The 20,897-nt window shown below is 43.4% G+C and overlaps 1 protein-coding gene across 3 annotated transcripts in view; it reads right to left on the bottom strand.

Annotated features, from left to right (window-relative positions):
* The window catches only part of DCSTAMP (dendrocyte expressed seven transmembrane protein), a 42,149-nt gene that overhangs the window by 13,973 nt on the left and 7,279 nt on the right, over window positions 1-20,897 (bottom strand). Inside the window, exons 2-5 of one of the 3 annotated variants that reach the window (XM_069600403.1) lie at window positions 15,765-16,806; window positions 11,090-11,398; window positions 9,804-10,040; window positions 7,885-8,143 (exon numbers count right to left, since the gene is read on the bottom strand). In XM_069600403.1, the coding sequence (XP_069456504.1) occupies window positions 9,846-10,040; window positions 11,090-11,398; window positions 15,765-16,793 (1,533 nt within the window). In that variant the 5' untranslated portion in view covers window positions 16,794-16,806 and the 3' untranslated portion in view covers window positions 7,885-8,143; window positions 9,804-9,845. Of the gene's footprint in view, window positions 1-7,614; window positions 10,041-11,089; window positions 11,399-15,764; window positions 16,807-20,897 lie in introns of those variants that run through there. The other 2 variants (XM_069600404.1, XR_011259040.1) reach the window with 2 other exon arrangements.

Genomic DNA, 20,897 nt, shown 5'->3' on the forward strand with positions numbered 1-20,897 from the left:
CCCATGGACAGAGAAGCCTGGTGGGCTATAGTCCCTAGGGTCATTCAAAGTTGGACACAACTGAAGCGACTTAGCATGTACACGTGATTTCTGAGGACTGAATTGACTCTAGAGATGGAAGTGCCTTGGCTGAGCTAGCTCGTAGCAGAGACAAAATTAGAAGTCAGATCCTATAATTTCTAATTCAACATTGTATTATATTTTAAAACAGCAGATTATTTATTTTCTGATATGATTATTTATTTCTGATATGCATTAGCATTTCTCCTTGCAAGGCATAGTGCTCTTATTCTTTGTGGGCAGTCACTACAATGTTTCTTTTTAGAAAAAGAATTTTGATTAATTTCTTTCATTCTATAATTAATATATTACATTTAGAGTGAGAGCACCTTTTGCTATGAAAAAGCCAGACTTTCTATTTTCAGCCAACTGACATTGCAGCCTTGCTTTAAACCTTATGAAATTATGACATTTAGAATATAATAACTATTCTGATTCTTTGCGTCTGTGGAGAAAACATTTATTTTGACCAAATGCTATCTTTTCCCTCTTTCATCAAATGAATCATGCTTATGACCCAAGTGCATCTGTTGTTCTTTATGATTCATTGATCAACCATGAAAGAACAAACCGTGAAACTTGGGTGATAGGTTATCGGTGATTCTCTCCAGGAGACTGCAGTCTCCTAAAGAATCATAGACCTGAAGAGATGGTTTCTCACTGAGGAACAAAAGGTTTAAGCTTCGCAATGGGAAGCCTCCACTTTTAAGATCTGCATCTAAGAGATGGGCTGCCAAGACATCTAGCTTTGAAAACCAGTAGGGCTCTGTCCACAAGCCCCATGAGGCTATGGGAGAGAAGTGGGCTCTTAAAGGGTTCCTGTCTTGGGATGCACCAGCCTGAAAGCTCAGGGTGTAGGGCAAAGGCAGGGTGCTTGGACTTTGTGAGAGAGAGGCCCATGTGCTGGTCTTGGAGTTGGCCTGGGGGCAGGCATCTGATCTGACAGGCATCTGGGGGCCTGCTGGCACTCTGAGGGGGGAAGTTAAGGGTCTGGTGGCCACTGTCTTGGCTCTCTGCCCACCACCTCTGGACCCTGGGATTCCCCCAGTGGAACTTTTATAGGCATCTGGCTCCCAGTCTTTGCAGCTGCTATCCAGGGGCCACTCCTTGATTGCCTGGCTCTGATAGGCAGCCAGGCTTGCATGCCTGGATCCCAGGGCAATGTGGCAGTCTGCGAGATGGTTCTTGGTTGGTAGCCACCCAGGGCAGTGCACAGGTGGTGATCTGAGGTGCTCCCCCCAGTCCCACACGAGGCTTTCTGTCCGGGTGGCCTCTTTGCTGGTCCTGGAGCTTTGACTGGAAGGACAGGGCCACCTGTAAGACCCTGTGGACGCAGGTGTTCTCTCGGGGCAGGTAGGCTAGTGCAAAGCATCTCTGCGCCCTCCCACTGCCTCACTGTACCTTGCGGGTCTCTCCCCGAGGGAAGCGCATATGCTCATCTGGACCCCAGTTTGGGGGGTTGCTGTCCAGGGGACACCTCAAGATGATGGCCAGGGAGACATACCTTTGCAGTCCTGTAGCACTGGTATAGACTTACAGGCTTTAAAGTTGCTGCCTGACAGTCTGGCTTCTTAATTACATACCACCACATAGCACGTTGTTATTGTTTAGTCACTAAGTTGTGTCCGACTCTTTGTAACCCCATGAACTGCTGCAGCACACCAGGCCTCCCTGTCCTTCATTATCTCCAAGTTTGTTCAAATTCATCTCCACTGAGTCAGTGATGCCATCCAGACTTCTCATCCTTTGTCACTCCTTTCTCCTCTTGCCCTCAATCTTTCCCAGCATCAGGGTCTTTTCCAATGAAGCAGCTCTTTGCATCAGGTGGCCAAAGTATTGGAGCTTCAGCTTTAGCATCAGTCCTTCCAATGAATATTCAAGGTTGATTTCCTTTGGGATTGACTGGTTTGATCCCCTTGGTGTGCAAGGGCCATTCAAGAGTCTTCTCCAGCGTTACAGTTTGAAATCATCAATTCTTTGGCGCTCAGCTTTCTTTATAGTCCAACTCTCACATCCATACATGACTACTGGAAAAACCATAGCTTTGACTATACTGACCTTTGTCAGCAAAGTGATGTCTCTGCTTTCTAACACACTGTCTATGTTTGTCACAGCTTTTCTTCCAACGAGCAGCATCTTTCAATTTCATGGCTGCAGTCACCAACTGCAGTGATTTTGGAGCCAAAGAAAGTGAAACCTGAGACTGTTTTCACTTTTTCCCCATCTATTTGCCATGAAGTGATGAGACTGGATGCCATGATCTTCGTTTTTGAATGCTGAGTTAAGCCAGCTTTTTCACTCTCCTCTTTCACCTTCATCAAGAGACTCTTTAGTTCCTCTCCACTTTCTGCCATCAAAGTGATATCATCTGCATATCTGAGGTTGTTGATATTTCTCCCAGCAATCTTGACTTCATCTTCTGAGTCATCCAGCCCAGCCTTTCACATGAGGTACTCTGCATACTAGTTAAATAACACAGTGACAATATACAGCCTTGACGTACTCCTTTCCCACTTTTGAACCAGTCCAATGTTCCATGTCCACTTCAAACTATTGCTTCTTGTTCTGCATACAGATTTCTCAGGAGGCAGGTCTGGTATTCCAATCTCTAAGAAATTTCCACTGTTTTCTATTATCTACTCAGTCAAAGGCTTTACCTTAGTCAATGAAGCAGAAGTAGATGCTTTTATGGAATTCCCTTGCTTTTCCTATGATCCAGTGAATGTTGGCAATTTGATCTTCAGTTCCTCTGCCTTTTCTAAATCCAGCTTATTCATCTGGAAGTTCTTGGTTCTGCTGAAGCCTAGCTTGTAGAATTTTAAGCATAATTTCGCTAGCATGTGAAATGAGTACAATTGTATGGTAATTTGAACATTCTTTGGCATTGCCTTTCTTTGGGATTGGAATTAAAACTGACCTTTCCAGTCCAGTGGCCACTGCTGCTGCTGCTGCTGCTAAGTCACTTCAGTCGTGTCCGACTCTGTGCGACCCCATAGACGGCAGCCCACCAGGCTCCTCTGTCCCTGGGATTCTCCAGGCAAGAACACTGGAGTGGGTTGCCATTTCCTTCTCCAATGCATGAAAGTGAAAAGTGAAAGTGAAGTTGCTCAGTCGTGTCTGACCCTTAGCAACCTCATGGACTGCAGCCTACCAGGCTCCTCCGTCCATGGGATTTTCCAGGCAAGAGTACTGGCGTGGGGTGCCATTGCCTTCTCTGGGCCACTGCTAATTTTTTCAAATTTTCTGGCATATTGAATGCAGCACTTTAACAGCATCATCTCTTAGGATTTGGAATAGCTAGCTGGAATTCCATTACCTCCACTAGCTTCGTTTGTAGAATGCTTCCTACTGCTGACTTGACTTCACACTCCAGGATGTCTGATTTTAGGTGAGTGACCACATCATCATGATTATCCAGATTACTAAGACCTTTTTAATATAGTTCTTCTGTGTACTCTTGCCACCTCTTCTTAATCTCTTCTGCTTCTGTTAGATCCTTGCCATTTCTGTCTTTATTGTGCCCACCTTTGCATGAAACAAAAACTCTAACTATGAAAAATGATCTTCCACAATCTCGCCAGCAATTGGCTTTTTCATTCATGCCACTCTCTAATCTGTCCAGTTCATTTTCAGAATCTAATGACTTTTGTTTTCTTATATGGTGCTTTAAAAATACTATATTGTTCAGTCAAAAAAACACACCTCTCTTAAAAAAAAGTTATGCATGTGCTTACTAAAAACAGCATTAGTTTCTAGTGTGTATGTCAGTGATAAATTTATGAATATCCTGGATTACCCTCCTTCTTTTTTTCTTGTGCTCTCCTGCAATAGTTCCTGGACTGACTTTGGTAACTGGTGCTTGTCGAAATAGATATTTCATATTCACCTCTTCAATTCAAGCTTACAAAAGTTCACAGATATAGTGGTTCCGAACCATGATATATATTATTAAGAACAAGCAATTAGCTTGTCATTTTATTTAAAAGTACAAAGTTCTAATTTCAAAAGTTCTGCATGCATTTACCAAAATTATATGAGAATCTTTTCAAAGTTGCTTTTTAATGTTTTGAGTTTCCCTGTCTAACTTTGCCAAATACATTAATATTATTAATAAATCTTTACAATAATTATTTTTAAACAAATTTCCTTAGATTTTAAGACAAGTTTAATTTTTGTAAGCAATTTTATAAATATAGAAAGATACTGGGCATTCTTGAAAGCAACGATTTAAAAAGCTGACCTAATAAATTATCTGGTGTATGAACTTTGATGAATTTATATATGGTGTATGAACTTATATAAATGCACACCACTATATCTTATGTTATCATAAGGCTTAATGATTATGGTCTTAGGGTAACATGAGAGGTTTCTTTTAAGTAATACCCAACATCTTTAAGAGAACAATTAACTTTCTTGGAGGAATTGTGAAGGATTGGTGACTCTAATCATTTTTATCAGATTAATTAAAGTAAATGAGTTAACCATATCATTAAAACTTATTTTGCCTTAAAGAAAGTGAAGGTGAAAGTGAAGTCGCTCAGTCGTGTCCAACTCTTTGCGACCGCATGGACACCAGGCTCCTCCATCCATGGGATTTTCTAGGCAAGAGTACTGGAGTGGGTTGCCATTTCCTTCTCCAGGGAACTTCCCGACCCAGGGATCGAACCCAGGTCTCCCACATTGTAGACAGATGCTTTACCGTCTGAGCCACCAGGGAAGTCATTTTGCCTTAAATGCAATAATAATAATAATTGACCTCAGTGGTCGTTGTCAGTATTACTGACTGGGTGAAAAAGTTAGTTTATTTCCTTAGGTGTTAGATATTTTTATTTCTTTCTCTTAGGTGAATTAAGAGAAAAATGTATGATACATGAAGATGTAAACATATCCCATATTATAATTAGGATTAACTAGGTTCCAACAGAAAAAGCAGCAGATACAGAGTCTAAAAGGACAGACAATGTTTAACATCCTCAGTGTAACAGTAAAAGAAATGTATTAGTATGAAGATTTTTAGAATTATTGTATCTTACTGTCAAAAAGAAACACAACTGACAACAAATATGGAGTCACTGAGGGCATCATAATGACATAGCAAAATATGGCCACCAAGTACAGATTCATGAGATGAGAAATAGTGATTTAGACCATGCGATACAGTTTTATAAGCCATTAAAATTAGAGGTGAAAGGAAGTTGTGTTAAATTACTTAGGGCAATATCTTTCTGCCTCTACAAGATTAAGAGAGCATACTTCACAATAGATGTCTCCAGAAATTTAACTGACCATTCATTTAAATCTAAAGTGGATAAGCTGAAATTTAATAAGCATTTTATGTCCTACATTAGACTGGCCCTAATAAGCAAGTCTGAATCTTGTTTTCAAGATCAAAACTGCCTTTGACGACCAGCACCTCTTTGCCTGTCTGTCCTTCCAGTAGGGAGAAGCTCTTCAGAATAAGGGCAAGCATGCCTAACAGATAATAACAGCAGGACATTCTCCAGGTATCTGGCGAATTGTTCAAAGTCATGGTCCATTAGAAACAACAGGGATTTTGCTACTTCAGAAAGGTAATTTGGTTTCAAGGAAATTAAGACCCCTTTACCAATCCCTTTAGTGTCCTTCTCATAGAGAAGTGGCATAAACAGAGCATTCAGTTTAGAGCGTTCAGATGAGGGCAGAGAAACAGGCCATTGTTCCCCAAAGGCACTGTCTGCTCCATGCCCTTGGGACTTAGCAAAAGCTACCACATATTTATTGTCTAAGCATACGTCCGTCTTCCTGACTAGACTGAAAGCATCCTAGAGGCAGGGACAAAGGTGAGTTATCTGGGCATCCCCAGCACCTTCTATGTGCCCTGTTCAAATTTTTGCTGTGGATAAAGGTGATATTTTTAGGTAAATAAGTAAGCTAGTTAATTAATAGAATTTAGAAAGGCTGAGGATCCAATTTTCTCTAAAAGTTGAGTAGTAGTAGTATTTTTAATAGTTTATTAAATTATAATTGATTTATAATGTGTTAATTTCTGCCATAGAGCAAAGTGATTCTGTGATATATACACATTCTTTTTAAAATATTCTTTCCCACTATGGTTCAGCATAGAGTATCGAACATACTTCTCTTTGCCATGCAGTGCATGTGTGCTAAGTCTCTTCAGTCCTCTCCAACTCTGTGCAATCCTTTGGACTGCAGCCGGCCAGGCTCCTCTGTCCATGGGATTCTCTGGGCAAGAATACTGGAGTGGGTTGCCATGTCCTCCTCCAGGGGATCTTCCTGACTCAGAGATCAAACCCGCGTCTCTTACATCTAAGCTGCAATGGCAGGAGGGTTCTTTAGCACTTGGCCACCTGGGAAGCCTGTGCTGTGCAGCAGGACCTTCCTATCCACCCTATATAGAAGAGCTTACACCTGCCACCCCCATCTCCCACTCCTCCCATCCCTAGTCCCCTTTCTCTTGGCAACCACAGATCTGTCCTATTTGTCCTGGAGTCTGCTTCTGTTTTATAGATAGGTGCATTTGTGTCATGTTTTAGATTCTACGTAAGAGTGACATCGTAATGTATCTGTCTTTCTCTTTCTGACTTCCTTCACACAGTATGGTAATCTCTAATTGCATCCATGTTACTGCAGATGGCATTATTTTGTATTTTTATGGCTGAGTAGTATTCCATTGTGCTGATATATAGGCACCACACTTTCTTTATCCATTCCTCTGTTGATGGACATTTAGGGTGCTTCCATGTCTTGGCTACTGTACAAAGTGCTGCTATGAACATAGGGGTGCATATATCTCAAATTATAGTTTTCTCTGTATATATGCCCAGGAGTGGGATTGCTAGATCATGTGGTAATTCTATTTCTAGTTTTCTGAGGAACCTCCATACTGTTTTCCACAGCAGCAGCATCAACTTTCATTTCCAGCAACAGCACAGGAGGGTTACCTTTTCTCCACACCCTCTCCAGCATTTGTTATTTGTAGACTTTTTAATGATGACGATTCTGAACTGTGTGAGGTGGTACCTTATTGTAGTTCTGATTTGCATTTCTCTAATCAACAATATTGAGCATCTTTTCATGTGTCTACTGGCCATCTGTATTTCTTCTTTGGAGAAATGTCTATTCAGGTGTTCTGCCCATTTTTTGACTGTGTCGTTTGTTTTTTTTTGTTGTTGTTGTTGAGTTGTGTAAACTGTTTGGAAATGAAGTCCTTGTCATTTACAAATATTTTTTCTCATTCTATAGGCTTTCTGTTTTGTTTATCATTTCCTTTGCCATGCACAAGCTTGTAAATTTGATTAGGTCTCATTCGTTGATTTTTGTTTTTATTTCTATTGCCTTGGGAGACTGACCTAAGAAAACATTGGTACAATTTATGTCAGAGAATGCTTTGCCTATGATCTCTTCTAAGAATTTTATGGTATCATGTCTTATGTTTAGGCTATTTAGAGTTTATTTTGTGTATGAGTGTATTCTAACTTTAGCAGTTGATTTTTTGCCTTGGTTAATGTGGGGCAGATCCCTTCTCTAGGAGAAATAAGTGCCAAGTGAGTAAAAAAAAAATATCACATATTGTGTCAATTTATTAATATATATATTTGTTTAGAAAATACAGTAAAGCATAAAATCATTAGAATATTTATAAAATCCAAAACTACAAGCTTATCTTCACCACAGGTCTTTTTTGGTCAAAAAGTTATGCTAATTAAATCAGCACTTATCAGAGTTTGGGCTCTAGAGCTGGTCCTATGTGCTGTTAATAATTATTACAATTAAAATTGTACCAAAGTTTAATAATTTGAGAAAACTTGGGGTGAAACAAAATTATATGATATTCCTTTATTATAGGGTTTCTCAAAGATCTATTATAATAGGGTTTCTTTTAAGTCTTAAAAATTATATCAACATGCTTTATGGATCTTCAAAGTTGGAAGGCAGCTGATACGGATTTATTAACATCATTTATCTCTTTTATGAAACAACTAAGGGATTAGTGGTTTGAGGAACACACTTTGGGAAATGCTGACTCAGACAGAGTTCTAATGTAGGCTCCTTCTGCTAGAGAAATTTCACCGTTGACGACCTGTATTGAAAGAACTGCAATGAAAAACTTCCTGGAATGATGGTTCTCAGTGCTGGCTGACCGTTAGAATCATCTGGGAACTTTAAACTTGCAGAAGCCAAGACCCCATCCCAGGCAAGACAAGTCAGGGTTTCTGAGGGTAAGTTTTCCCATCAAGAAGATAGAAGTAATACTACCAACCTCACAGGATGATCATGAAACATAAATGAGATCATATGTGTAAAATGCCTACTCCAGTGCCCAAAACAAAAGTTGTCTTTGAAAAAAAAAGTTTCTTTCTAGGGATAATGTAGAATTTCAATTTAAAAATGTAGAAGATATTATGAAAATGGAAAATCACTATTTGGCTGGCACTATTTGGTTTTGCATCCTTGAATGCAATAACCAAAGGGTAAATGTATGATGAGAAACAGGATGTTTGCCTAGTCTCGAAGTATTTCCTCACGACATACTTATTCATTACAAAGGGAAAATAGTGACTTCAGCAGTGGAAGAATCTGTGGACCCCATCTTAATTAAGCAAAGAAAGTTTGCCTCACCAGTAACGAGGCATGTCAACATGACCTACCCCTGATCTCGTGCATTGAGAAGAGCATGTCAGCACTTCTGCAGTACCGTTGCTAAAAAATACGTCTCCGGGGTTTCCTTACTAGGAAACATCGGACAAACCCAAATCAGAGGACATTTTGCCAAATAACTGGCAGCACGCCTCAGAAGTGAAAGAAAAAGAAAGGTCATGAAAGAAAAAGAAAGACACGCTAAGGAACTGTCCCCGATCAGACGAGAGTAAGGAACTAGGACAAAGACAATGCGTGAGCCTGGACTGGATCAAGGACCAGTCCTTGGGACATTAGTGGGATATTAGTGGGACAGTTGGTGAAAATCCAATGAGTTTTGTAGATTCTGCATTTACCAAATGCTATTACCTGGTTTCGACAATTGTGCTGCAGTTATATAAGATGGTAACTTTCGGAGATGAGGGGTGATGGGTAGATGGAATATGGTACTATTTTGCAACTTTTTTGTAAGTCTGAACGTTTTTCAAAATGAAAAGTTTAAAAAATTTGCTGTTTATTTCTTTCCTTCTTGGACACTATAGAGAAAACAGAATCAGTATTTTTTTCCTTAGGTATTACAGGGGAAATATGTCTCTGTGCTGCACAGTGTATATTGAGTATCCTGAAAAGAGGCCCAAGGTGAACATTGTAACCAGTCTTTCATATGATGTTAATAAATGTGTTCTCTAAATAAATGTGGCTAGAGGATTTGGTGAAAGAGGAAAAACCAAAGAGATCCAGGAAAGTAGAGGGTAAGAGAGAGGAGATGGTGGGAAGAAATTGGGAGCTGCTGGAGATGAGTTTTGGAAAGAGTTCTTGAATAAGGGTGCAGGAGGCAGACAGACAGTTGTGAGATTAGGAAATAACCATGAAGGATATTAAGAAGGGCAGAGAAGGGACAGAAGTGGCATCATACATGTGTATTCTCCTTGATAGTCGCTTGTGAGTCTATAGTAGAGATTTTGATTTTTCCTAATTTTTTTCTTTGAATATTAATCTATGCTGAGACTCATCCTTGAAGGGCCTGGGTTATAGTCCTGTTACACTGACACACAGTCCAGACCACGTGCCTGGTCTGTGAGACAGACAGCTTAACCATTTACCTGGGAGCCCTGTATGGAAAAAAGTAGCTTGACCCTGCAAACTTAGGCTGCTGAAGGATCCCGCTGTGCAGTTCTCTCTCGCTGGGGATGAGGAAGGGCCGCCATCTGTAGACTTGAGAAGAACTGCTGGCACAGGGTGGATGAAGAGCTTTGTGGGGTCTCTTCTGGGTTGTCTTCACTGGCAATGTCCATTTGTTTCTTCCCAACCACTTCCAAGGCTGGAAGCCAGAAATGAATCTGAAAAGACACAAGGTGGGATGAATGAGCATTAGAATTATTTCAGCTGACACTGACATAAACTTTTCAAAAGACTTTGAAAATGGCCATAAAAGCTTATCCTTACTTAAGGATTGTCTTGGTCTTTCATTGTCTATGAAATATGTTCTGATTCTGTAAGCTGTAGGTGGCTGAAGGCAACAATGCAAATAATTCTCGTCCATAGGCATGCAAATGAATTTCACCCAGTAGAATACAACTCATCCTCCCATCCACAGTGGTGGAACAAGCCTGTTTTGCATCTATTAAGCAAATTAATTTTGGTCTTCTCAGTGGTTTGTATATATGTGTGTGATTTAAATTGTTCTTTGAATTGGTTGGAATTTCTTACTCTTCCCTTTTTAATTAATAAGTTGAATAAAGTCTTTGACAAGTGTTCATTTTATATATGTGTGAAAGTCATTATGTTATCATACATATGTATAAATATACATATATCATATAAATATCATCATATATTTTAAAAAAAACTTTAATGTTTATTTATGTGGCTGCACCAGGTCTTAGTTGCAGCATATAAGATCTAGGTCCCTACCCAGGAATCAAACTCGGGTCCCCTGGATTGGAAGCTTGGAGTCTTAGCCACTGGACTACAAGAACAGTCCCTATGTCTTTTAATACTGGACAATGAGCAAATTCTTTGGAGTTTGCCAACTTGCAGCAGATACTTCCCTTCTGTTCTTTATTTACTCTGGTAAAATAATAGCAGCCATTAGAGGAGGCATTCCCAGTAGCTTCTCTTCCATAAGACTTAAAAACTTACTTGGAATCAGCGTTTTGAGGGATTATTCTTGCAGAATCTTCTGGAACAACCAGCATTATTGTAGAATCTTCTGGACTTAGCCATGTGTGTCTGTTCCTCATCCTCACCCCCTCACCTCCAGGGTTTCCCCATCTATTGCTGGGGATATAAGCCTTAACATAAACTTGAAAGAGTGCTTTGAAGTTCCATTTGCCCTTGAAGCTCAAAATTTCCCTAGTTACAGGTTACACCCCCATTTCAGCTTTACCTTTGTAAAGTACAGACTCAGTTTCCCTTTTACTTCTCCCACTGGCTGCTTTGATCTTTTCTTCAGTATCTTTGCGTGGAGGTATTGCATGCGCTCCCCCTGCACGCTTGGGTAGAAGGATGCTGACACCAGGATTTTAAGTTGCATCAGGACAGAGGACAATAGTCCCAGCATCACTAGTATCACAAGAATGATGCTGAGAGGAATCCACGTCTTAGACAGAAGGAGCTTCGGTTTAGGGATGCAGGTCGGTTCAAACAGAGATATATTAAAGGAAGAATCATGGATGATGTCTTGAGTCCCTTGCTCCTAAAATGAAAGAATAAAAACATCAAGATCCATGCCATTTTCATACCTTGCCCTAGTCTTTCTCTATACTGCTCTGCAGCGGGGAGCATTTATCTTAAAACGTGCAGGGAGCTTTGGTGGAAGGAGCTATTCCAACTCCTTTTATGTGCAACGGTTGGAGTAAAGAAGGGAGGAGTTTTAGTTGTAGCTACTGCAGTGGTTTGCAAAGTGGATTTGGGGAAATATAGATTTCCTTGAGAGAAGGATATCAGGTAAGTCTATTTGCTCTGTCTCTTCTTTAGAGAGAAATGATGCCCACGAGACTGTTGAAGGCTCTGAGAAGAAAGCAGAGGAATTTGTTTGCTTCAGCAAATCCTTCTCCTAATAACGTTTGAAAGGATTTTAAAATTATATATTTATTTTTGGCTGCACTGGGTTTTTATTGCTGCACCCTGGCTTTCTCTAGTTGTGGCAAATCGGGGCTACCCTCTAGTTGCGACGCCTGGGCTTCTCATCATGGTGGCTTCTCTTGTTGCAGAGCACAGGCTTTAGGGCTCTGCGGTTTCAGTAGCTGTGGCACACCCATGGGCTTGATTGCTCTGCAGCATGTGGGATCTTCCAGACCAGGGATCAAACCCATGTCCCCTGCACTGGCAGGCAGATTCTTAACCACCAGACCACCAGGGAAAAGAAAAAAGTGAAAGCCACTCAGTCTTGTCCGACTCTTTGCGTCCCTTGGACTATGTAGCCTGCCAGGCTCTTCTGTCCATGGAATTCTCCAGGCCAGAATACTGGAGTGGGTAGCCGTTCCCTTCTCCAGGGGATCTTCCCAACCCAGGGATCGAACCCAGGTCTCCCGCACTTCAGGCAGATTCTTCACCATCTGAGCCGCCAAGGAAGCCCAGACCACCAGGAAAGTCCTCTTCTAATAATTTTGACTGCATAACCCATGTATGAAACACCTGTTTCTATACTTTAGACTATGTGGGATTCATGAAAGATGGTTTTAGCTCAATTGAAAGGGATTTTTTGTAGCAGAGCCCATCAAGACCCAGTCATAGTCTCTGCATCTTGACAAATACCCCGTCAGCAGACCACAAGGTCATAAAGATGTGTAGGCATTAAATTATGTTCTCAGTCACCCTTCTAGAGCTTAAAGTGGCGGGGATGGGGTGGAATTATTCTTGATGCAAGGATACTAAAAAGAGTATATTTACTGAAAGTGGCTCTAAAATCCTATTTATAGAGGTCTCAAAATAGGACAATTTCTCATCTCTCTTGGATGCTAGGAGGGGTGCATTCCTTCCTGCTTGAAGGCAACAGAATAAGCCAGCTGCCCTCATCAAACTGACCTAGAGGGCAGATGACATTGGGCCACCCAGACAAGCCACCAGCAGGAGACGTGTGTGCTGATTCAGCTCTTACTTTTCCCTGACCTGAGAAAGTCACATCATCTCTCAGTGGATCTGTTTTCCAATTTGGTAAAACAGGAATTAATGGACCAGATCCTGCCCATGAATAAACTGCTCCCAGTGTAAATTAAGCACCTTGGGGATGGAGCATTAACCTTACAGACTGGAATACTTAGTAAGTTATTATCACCCCAGCGCCCCAGAGCCCTGGGGCCCAAAAGCCGGCAATGACTTCTGAAAAGAACCCAACCACACCCAGAGAACACCATCCGCCTTGGATTCACCCCAGTACCAGTGAAAAATCTGGAAAGCCCAATCCAGGGACTTTAACACAAATGTCAAGTCCAATCTGCAATTTCCCCAGCACTGTAGCTAGGCAGGAGAAAGCCTTCTTGTTGCCTCTCCTCTTCTCTTTTTAAAAAAAGACAGTTTGCCTGAGATTAAGTAGAGAGTTTTCAGTCCCCAGAGCAAAGGCATGCACTCTTTTTAATACCGCTGAAGAAACAAACGCATCGATTGAGTCAATGATGAGAAATCCTGCAATAAAAAAGCAGCGGGTGTCCAGTCTGGAAAGAAATTACTTAGTTTAGGAATCTAACTGGGGATTTTGCAGTTGGGAATCAGGATTGAGTCAACACTTTTGTAAGGGCTTGATGGAGGGCAGTGTGGAAGACACTCTCAAAATACAGAGCCATGTATTACATGGTATCCCAATGTTTTAAAATGTGTTTGCCTCTCCAAAGTAAACAATTTGCCAGAACGGCATCGAGTCACAAACGAAAAGATTCGCTCAGGTAGCAGACAGTCCTAAAAAGTTAATGCAGCCTGGTGCTGGGCACACAGTAAGTGATCAATAAGTAGCAACCTAGTAGCTACTTTTTTCTTACAGTGCCCAGCCATCCAGCCAGGTCTAGTCACATCATCTCCCATCTTTCTTCTTTAAATAAATCATATGAAAGTGGGAGGAGCCTTGAGCCAGTGTTTCCCCTCTTACTTGCTGCTGCTGCTAAGTCACTACAGTTGTGTCTGACTCTGTGCGACCGCATAGACGGCAGCCCACCAGGCTCCACTGTCCCTGGGATTCTCCAGGCAAGAACACTGGAGTGGGTTGCCATTTCCTTCTCCAATGCATGAAAGTGAAAAGTGAAAGGGAAGTCGCTCAGTCATGTCTGACTCTTCACGACCCCACGGACTGCAGCCTACCAGCCTCCTCCGTCCATATGATTTTCCAGGCAAGAGTACTGGAGTGGGTTGCCGTTGCCTTCTCCTCTTGCTTGACTGCTTTGCAAATCTGCCCCGACAGAGGGATCAGAAATCTCCAAAGACATCCAGGACTAAGAGAGGCACTGCCAGTCACGCGGAAGCCGGCCGCTGGAGGCACGGTCTCCCGGGCTCCGCAGCAGGGTCTGAGAGGAGCCGGAACAGCAGTCTCATACTCACGGCTGTCCCAGCACCCACTGCCCTGCTGTTGTGAGTGTCCGAGGCGGCCTCCCCCCAGCCAGATCGTGAGCGGCTCACACTTGAGACATCTTTGCATCCCCAGGACCCCCGCAACAACACCCAAAAATGTATTTGTCAGGACACTGTCACTGGGAAGTTTCTGGGCCTTTTTCAAAAGGCATAGATCGCTTCCCTCTCCCACTCCTGTCTCCCCACCCCGCCCCCTAAAACAATGAGAGTTCACAAACCAGGCATGGGTTTTGGCTGAGAGAGAAACAGATGAGAGAGGAGCAAAAAGAGAAAGAAAGAGAGGAGCTGGTTAAAAAAGGGACTACGGGAAGGGGATGGGCTGTGGGGGAGGGAAGGAGGCGTTCTTTTACCAGCTGCCCCCCCAGGATCCAGCCAGCCTGAGAAATCTTATTTGGCTTCCATCTGAGACTCTGCTTCCATTATCCACTCTGCTCCAGATATCTTTAGCAATGGGGGGTTCTTGTAATTAACTGAAGTCTTCAGGGGAAGGGAATGCTCAGAGTAATCAACTCTGAGATGCAGCCCAGGAGTGGGAGGGACAGGGGCCAGGCAGCACCTGCTGACCAGGAGGAAATGGAGGGAGAGTGTAGACACCGCAGGAGGAAGTGGGGTTTCAGAGGAGGGTTTCCAGGTCCCCTTCTCCCCTTCTGTCCCCTCCGAGATATCCCCCGGCAGAGGCACAACCTACTGTAGCTCCATAAAGAGGGAAGAAAGTCCGATGCATGGCAACAGGGGACCACCCAGCATGCACGACATTCCTACACACACGCATGTGCAAACACACACAGCTCTACACATTGTGTGTGCACTTGCACACAGACACATACACTAGACACACAAGAGCACATCCCACCTAGCTCAGCTCCACAGCGACTGGGTTTAAACACAAGTAAGACAAGTATCTGACAGCGTGCACATCCTCTGAAATGTCCAGAATGGGCTCAGTCATGTCTGACTCTTTGTGACCCCGTGGACTGTAGCCCTCGATGCTCCTCTGTCCAAGGCAAATATTCCAACCAAGCATACTGGAGTGGGTTGCCATTTCCTCCCTTAGGGAATCTTCCCAACCCAGGGACTGAATCCAAGTCTCTTGCATCTCCTGCACTGGTAGGTGGATTCTTTACCACTGTACCTGGGAAGTGGCAAGGGAAGCCCCCTGGGAAGCCCCCTGAAATGTCCATGTAATCATAAACTGCCACAGGGAAAAAATGGAAAAGAGGAAAGATGGGATGAACAAAAACCATGGTCTTTTTTGTTGGGACATGGCTGCCCCAGAAAACTAATGCCGTGATCAAAGATGTTCAGAACGTTATCGTATAACGCTGGGGTTTCAACTCAGTTTAACCAACTTGTTTGGGGCTCTTCCTACATTCCAGGCTCCATGCCAGGCACTGGGGATCCAGGAAGGAAATAAAACACTGCCCTTCCTTGGGATGTTCACTATCTTTTGCAAAGAGACAGCAAGCAGCTAGGATACCAGGTGAGATGGGCCTAAGAGCACCTACCTGTCTGTGCAGTTTCAAGTGCACCTCGAGCCCTGGCAAGCTTTGGAAATGTTTGCTCATGGAGAAAATGAGCGAGTATAGCAGGTAATCTATGGCTGCAAATAGCAGCCAGATATAGAGGTGGGTAAGAACCGGGAGGAAAAACAGGCCCAGGTTCCTCCTGTCTTTAGGAGTCAGCCAGAAAGATGGGATGACAACATACTTCTTCCTTTCCTGCTTATTCAGCGGGAGGACACAGGGCCTCTGTTCACGCCTCTCCCTTTCATCCAGCTGAACAAATTGCCTGGTGAGGTAGATGTTCTCAAACTTCCAGCCACAAGGGTCCAAGAATCGCTTCATGAAGAGGCCAGTGCCAAGCAGCACCAGCAGCAGCCCTGTGAGGGCAAGGAGCTGCCGCCCCAGGGAGCACAGCACCTCCGTCGCCGTCACCATCTGGTACAAGACACCCAGGGCTTTGTCCGTGGTGTCGTTGAGCTGAGCCTCCAGGGATTGGCTGGGACTGAAAAGAGAGACCTCCAGGGTTTGGTTCCAAGACACAAGATCATCAAATAGACTCAGGTGAGTGACAAGGCCGTACACCCACCGAATTGCTTCGATATATTTTTTCAAAAGTGGGAAATGGATGGAAAAGCTCTTTGCCCTCAGGTTGCAAGTCATACTGTCCAGGAGCCCTTTAAAGTTGTGAAAGATATTTTCCACATGTCCAAAGATGACCACCCCTGTGCCGGCAGCGATCAAAGCGTTCCTGCCTTCACGCAGGCCGCACGAGAGGAAGAAGAGCAGAATGAAACACCGTGCGTGCTTGGAGCAGCACAGCAGGACACACGTGGCCGCCCAGGAGGTGATGAAGGTGGTGAATGAGGACAGGAACCAGTAGAAGGCCCCAGAGAGGAGGCCCACGGAAATGAAAGCGACAAAACAGCAAATGCCCACGTGCTGGGTAAAGGCCATCCATCCAGGGCTTCTTGGAGACACATACGTCCCCCAAAGGCTTAAGAAGATGTCGGTGCCTGAGGTCCAGATGCCCATGCTCCCTGTGTCCCTGGAAATGAAAACCAAACCAGGGTCAGATGCTGCTTTTAAATGTCCTCTGTCACTTTGCAAAGGGCACGGTGATAGATTGATTGCAAAAAGAATGGCCATAATTCTTTACCCTTCTCAGTCTCCACACTGTTTTCGAACTTAAATTGGGTCCACTCGCCTGAACACAGTAAAGCTAACCTATTGGCACCGGATGGTGGGGAAGGGAAGTAGAGTTTATCCCAAGGTCCCCATTGTGGGGCCAAGCAGGAGAATGGGCAGCTTGTGTTTAAAAGACCCAAACTTGATGTAAATGAGCTTATTTACAACACAGAAATAGACTCACAGACACAGAGGACAAACATGGTTACCAAATGGGATCATGGGGTGAGGGGTAAAGGAGAGATAAATTAATAGTTTATGATTAACATATACACACTTCATGTGTAAAATAGATTACATATACAGACCTACTGTACAGCACAATTAACTGTATTCCATGTCTTTGTAATACCGTAGGGAAAAGAATCTGAAACAGAATATATATATATATATATATATATATATATATATATATATATGTACGTTTTCAGTTGTGTCTCTTTGTGACCCCAAGGACCCTATCCTGCCAGGCTCCTTTGTCCATAGGATTTCCCAGGCAAGAATATTGGAGTGGGTTGCCATTAAATTATGTATATACTTATATATATATATGTATGTATATATATATAACTTAACTTGTATATATATATAACTTAATCACTTTGCTATACACCTGAAACTAACACATTATAAATTAACAGTCAGTCAGTTGGAGAAGACTCTTGAGAGTCCCTTGGACTGCAAGGAGATCCAATCAGCCCATCTTAAAGGAAATCAGTCCTGAATATTCATTAGAAGGACTGATGCTGAAGCTGAAACTCCAGTACTTTGGCCACCTGATTCGAAGAGCTGACTCATTTGAAAAGACCCTGATGCTGGAAAAGATTGAAGGCAGGAGGAGGAGGGAATGACAGAGGATGAGATGGCTGGATGGCATCACTGACACGATGGACATGAGTTTGGGTAAACTCCGGGAGTTGGTATTAGGGAGGCCTGGTGTTCTGCAGTCCGTGGGGTCGCAAAGAGTCAGACAAGACTGAGCAACTGAACTGTCACTTGCTCAGTCATGTCCGATGCTTTGCTGAACCTCAATAAAAAACATGATTTTAAAAAAAGGCCACAACTCCCAATGGCTTTTGGGGAGGGGCTATTAAAGGCAAGATGGGGGAGAGGCTTGCAGGTGCCTAATCAGCTCATGTAGCTCTTGATTGCTCAGTGGTGAGTGTGACGTTCTGGGAATGAGCATCATCAACCTGGTTCCAACAAGTCTGAGGTCCACCTGATGTGGTCAGCCTGCAATTAACTTCTTTCACCTGATGGAGGTTTTAATGTCTACAAAACAACTCAAGGATATGGTGCTGAATATTATCTATAGCCTGTGAGGAGGAACTAAAGGGCCCTGACTTTTACGGCTAAACTCATGATTTGTTTTGTCTTTGCTTCTGTAGTTTCTCACTTTTCTGATAAAATTTGCTCTTTGGACCTGGAGAAGGCCTACGAGGGTGAAGCTCTTCTACAAACAAGAATTGGGGCACATGGGATTGGTTCCTGGGAAGGCCCTGCAGGGTACTGCTCAGTTTCAACACCTCCTTGCAAGGTGACTTTACTGCTTCTCCCATCAAGAGGTGAGAGAAATAGAATCCGGTGGTGGGGTTTATTTCTCTAGCCCTTGAATTCTGGGTGGCCCTGTGACACCACTGGCCAGCAGAATGTGGCAGAAGTGACAGTGTGTCTCTTCTGAGCTTATGATTCCCTCCTGCCTCTCTTGGAGCCCTGCTACGAACTTGTTAACAAGTCCAAGCATATTAGCCTCTATTACTGTTAAAGCAAATTTCCGCAGCTAGTGGCTTATGAAAGTGTGAAAGTGTCCGTCGCTCAGTCATGTCTGATCTTTTGTGATTCCATGGACTATAGCCACCAGGCTCCTCTGTCCATGGAATTCTCCAAGCAAGAACACTGGAGTGGATGGGTTGTCATTCCCTTCTCCAGGGGATCTTCCCAATCCAGGGACTGATTGGGTCTCCTGCATTGCAGGCAGATTCTTCACTGTCTGAGCCACCAGGAAATCTTCCCAATCCAGGGACTGAACCTGGGTCTCCTTCATTGCAGGCAGATTCTTCACTGTCTGAGCCACCAGGGAATCTTCCCAATCCAGGGACTGATTGGGTCTCCTGCATTGCAGGCAGATTTTTCACCGTCTGAGCCATCAGGGAATCTTCCCAATCCAGGGACTGAACCCGGGTCTCCTGCATTGCAGGCAGATTCTTCACTGTCTGAGCCACCAGGGAAGCCCTTGTTAACAAGTCCAGGTGTATTTGCCTCTATTACTGCTTTTGCAAATTTCCATAGACTTGATGGCTTATAGCAACACATATTTATTCTCATACAGTTCTAAATGTCAGAAGTCTAAAACTGGTCCAGAAGACTGGAGTTTCCAGGGGAAACTCCATTCCATTGCCTTTCCCAATTTATAACGCTGCCTATATTCCTTGGCTCATGGACTCTCCTCCATCCCAGAGAGAGCAATGATTCATCCTCTTTTCTCTCCGACCTCTGCTTCCATCCTTATATCTTCTCTCAGGACTCTGATCCTCTTGCCTTCCTCTTGTAAGGACCCCTGTCACTATACTGGGGCCACCCAGATAATCCAGGATAATCCCTCCATCTCAAGATCGTTAACTCAAGCACACAGGTAGAATCTCTCTTGCCACGAAAGATATCATAGCCACAGGTTCTGGGCATTAGGACATGGACATCTTTGGTTGGGGCTCGGGGTGGGGGGGTCATTCTGCCTGTTATACAGGTTGGACTGCTGAATGACAAGAAGCACATGACCAGTCTGTTCCATCAACTCAGCCAATAGCCAGTCCACTGCCTGACGTGTGAAGCAGGGTATCGCATATCACATAGCCAGTCCTCAGCCACCAGCTGATCACAGGTACTTGAACAATAATAAGAAATGCTTGTTTACTCTCAGGCCCCGAATTCTGCACTGCTTTGTTAGGCAGTGATTGTTCACTGATAAGAGCAGTGGGACTGTGCCGTGGGTATTATTAACTGAAACCAACCTTAGGTTGATGGACAGGCTGCAGTTTCTACAAACTGCTTGAAGTAAGATCACTTTCAGATAATCGTCTATTTTCTTGTGCTCTAATTTTACAAGAAAGAAAGCAAACTGAAGGCATCCGAATTCAAACGTGGCATTGGACTGAGACCGATGTAGTCATCTCTGGGACATTGTGCCTTCCCTCCCTAGCTCTCTCCCTCCAAGTGCAGCTCTCTCCTGAGAATCTTATAAGGAAAACGAGAATAGTTTGCCACTGAGTTAATCATCTTTTCTTTTTTCCCAGATCTGGCATAATAAAAGGAAGGTGCTAAGGGGTTGCTACCTCCCTGACAGTCATGCAGATTTAGGGACATGATGCACTCAGAGAGCCTTGGGTTCACTTGGAACAGTATAAAGTAAATTTGAGCTCTCTTGATTGACTTGAAAATATCTAATGAGCATTATACCGTATGTATGGAATTTTAATGAAGACATTGATCAATTATTAAACCCTCTCAAATAAATCCCTTCTCACATCAAATATTGTGGGGCTGGATTTATGGAGTAACTTAATATCGTTTCAGCCAGTGAATTACACTCGCGTTGTGAGAAAAGTGTCCTGGCATTGGCTGGAGGGCATGACCTGAAATGAGGATATGGCTTTCTTTCTGGGTCCAGGCAGAACGAGATTAATGTAGGGAAGAAGTGAGATGGGGAAATAGGCAGGTTAGAAACAAACCTGTGGAAATTTCTCCAGCAATAGTATAGAGGACTTGCAGCTCTTGGCATGTAATCTGAATGGGAAAGTTCTGCACAGAGAAGAGAAATGGGGAGACATTGTGTTGAAGAAGGGGCATTACCATACAGGACTGGCCTTAGGGGAGATTCAAGATCCTCCCCACGAGGGTGTTCTAACTCCATCTGGTGGAAAGGGGATGGGAGTAAATGGTCATTAGAAGGGTAAC

This window comes from Ovis canadensis, chromosome 9 (assembly GCF_042477335.2).
Source record: "Ovis canadensis isolate MfBH-ARS-UI-01 breed Bighorn chromosome 9, ARS-UI_OviCan_v2, whole genome shotgun sequence".
Classification (NCBI taxonomy): domain Eukaryota; kingdom Metazoa; phylum Chordata; class Mammalia; order Artiodactyla; family Bovidae; genus Ovis; species Ovis canadensis.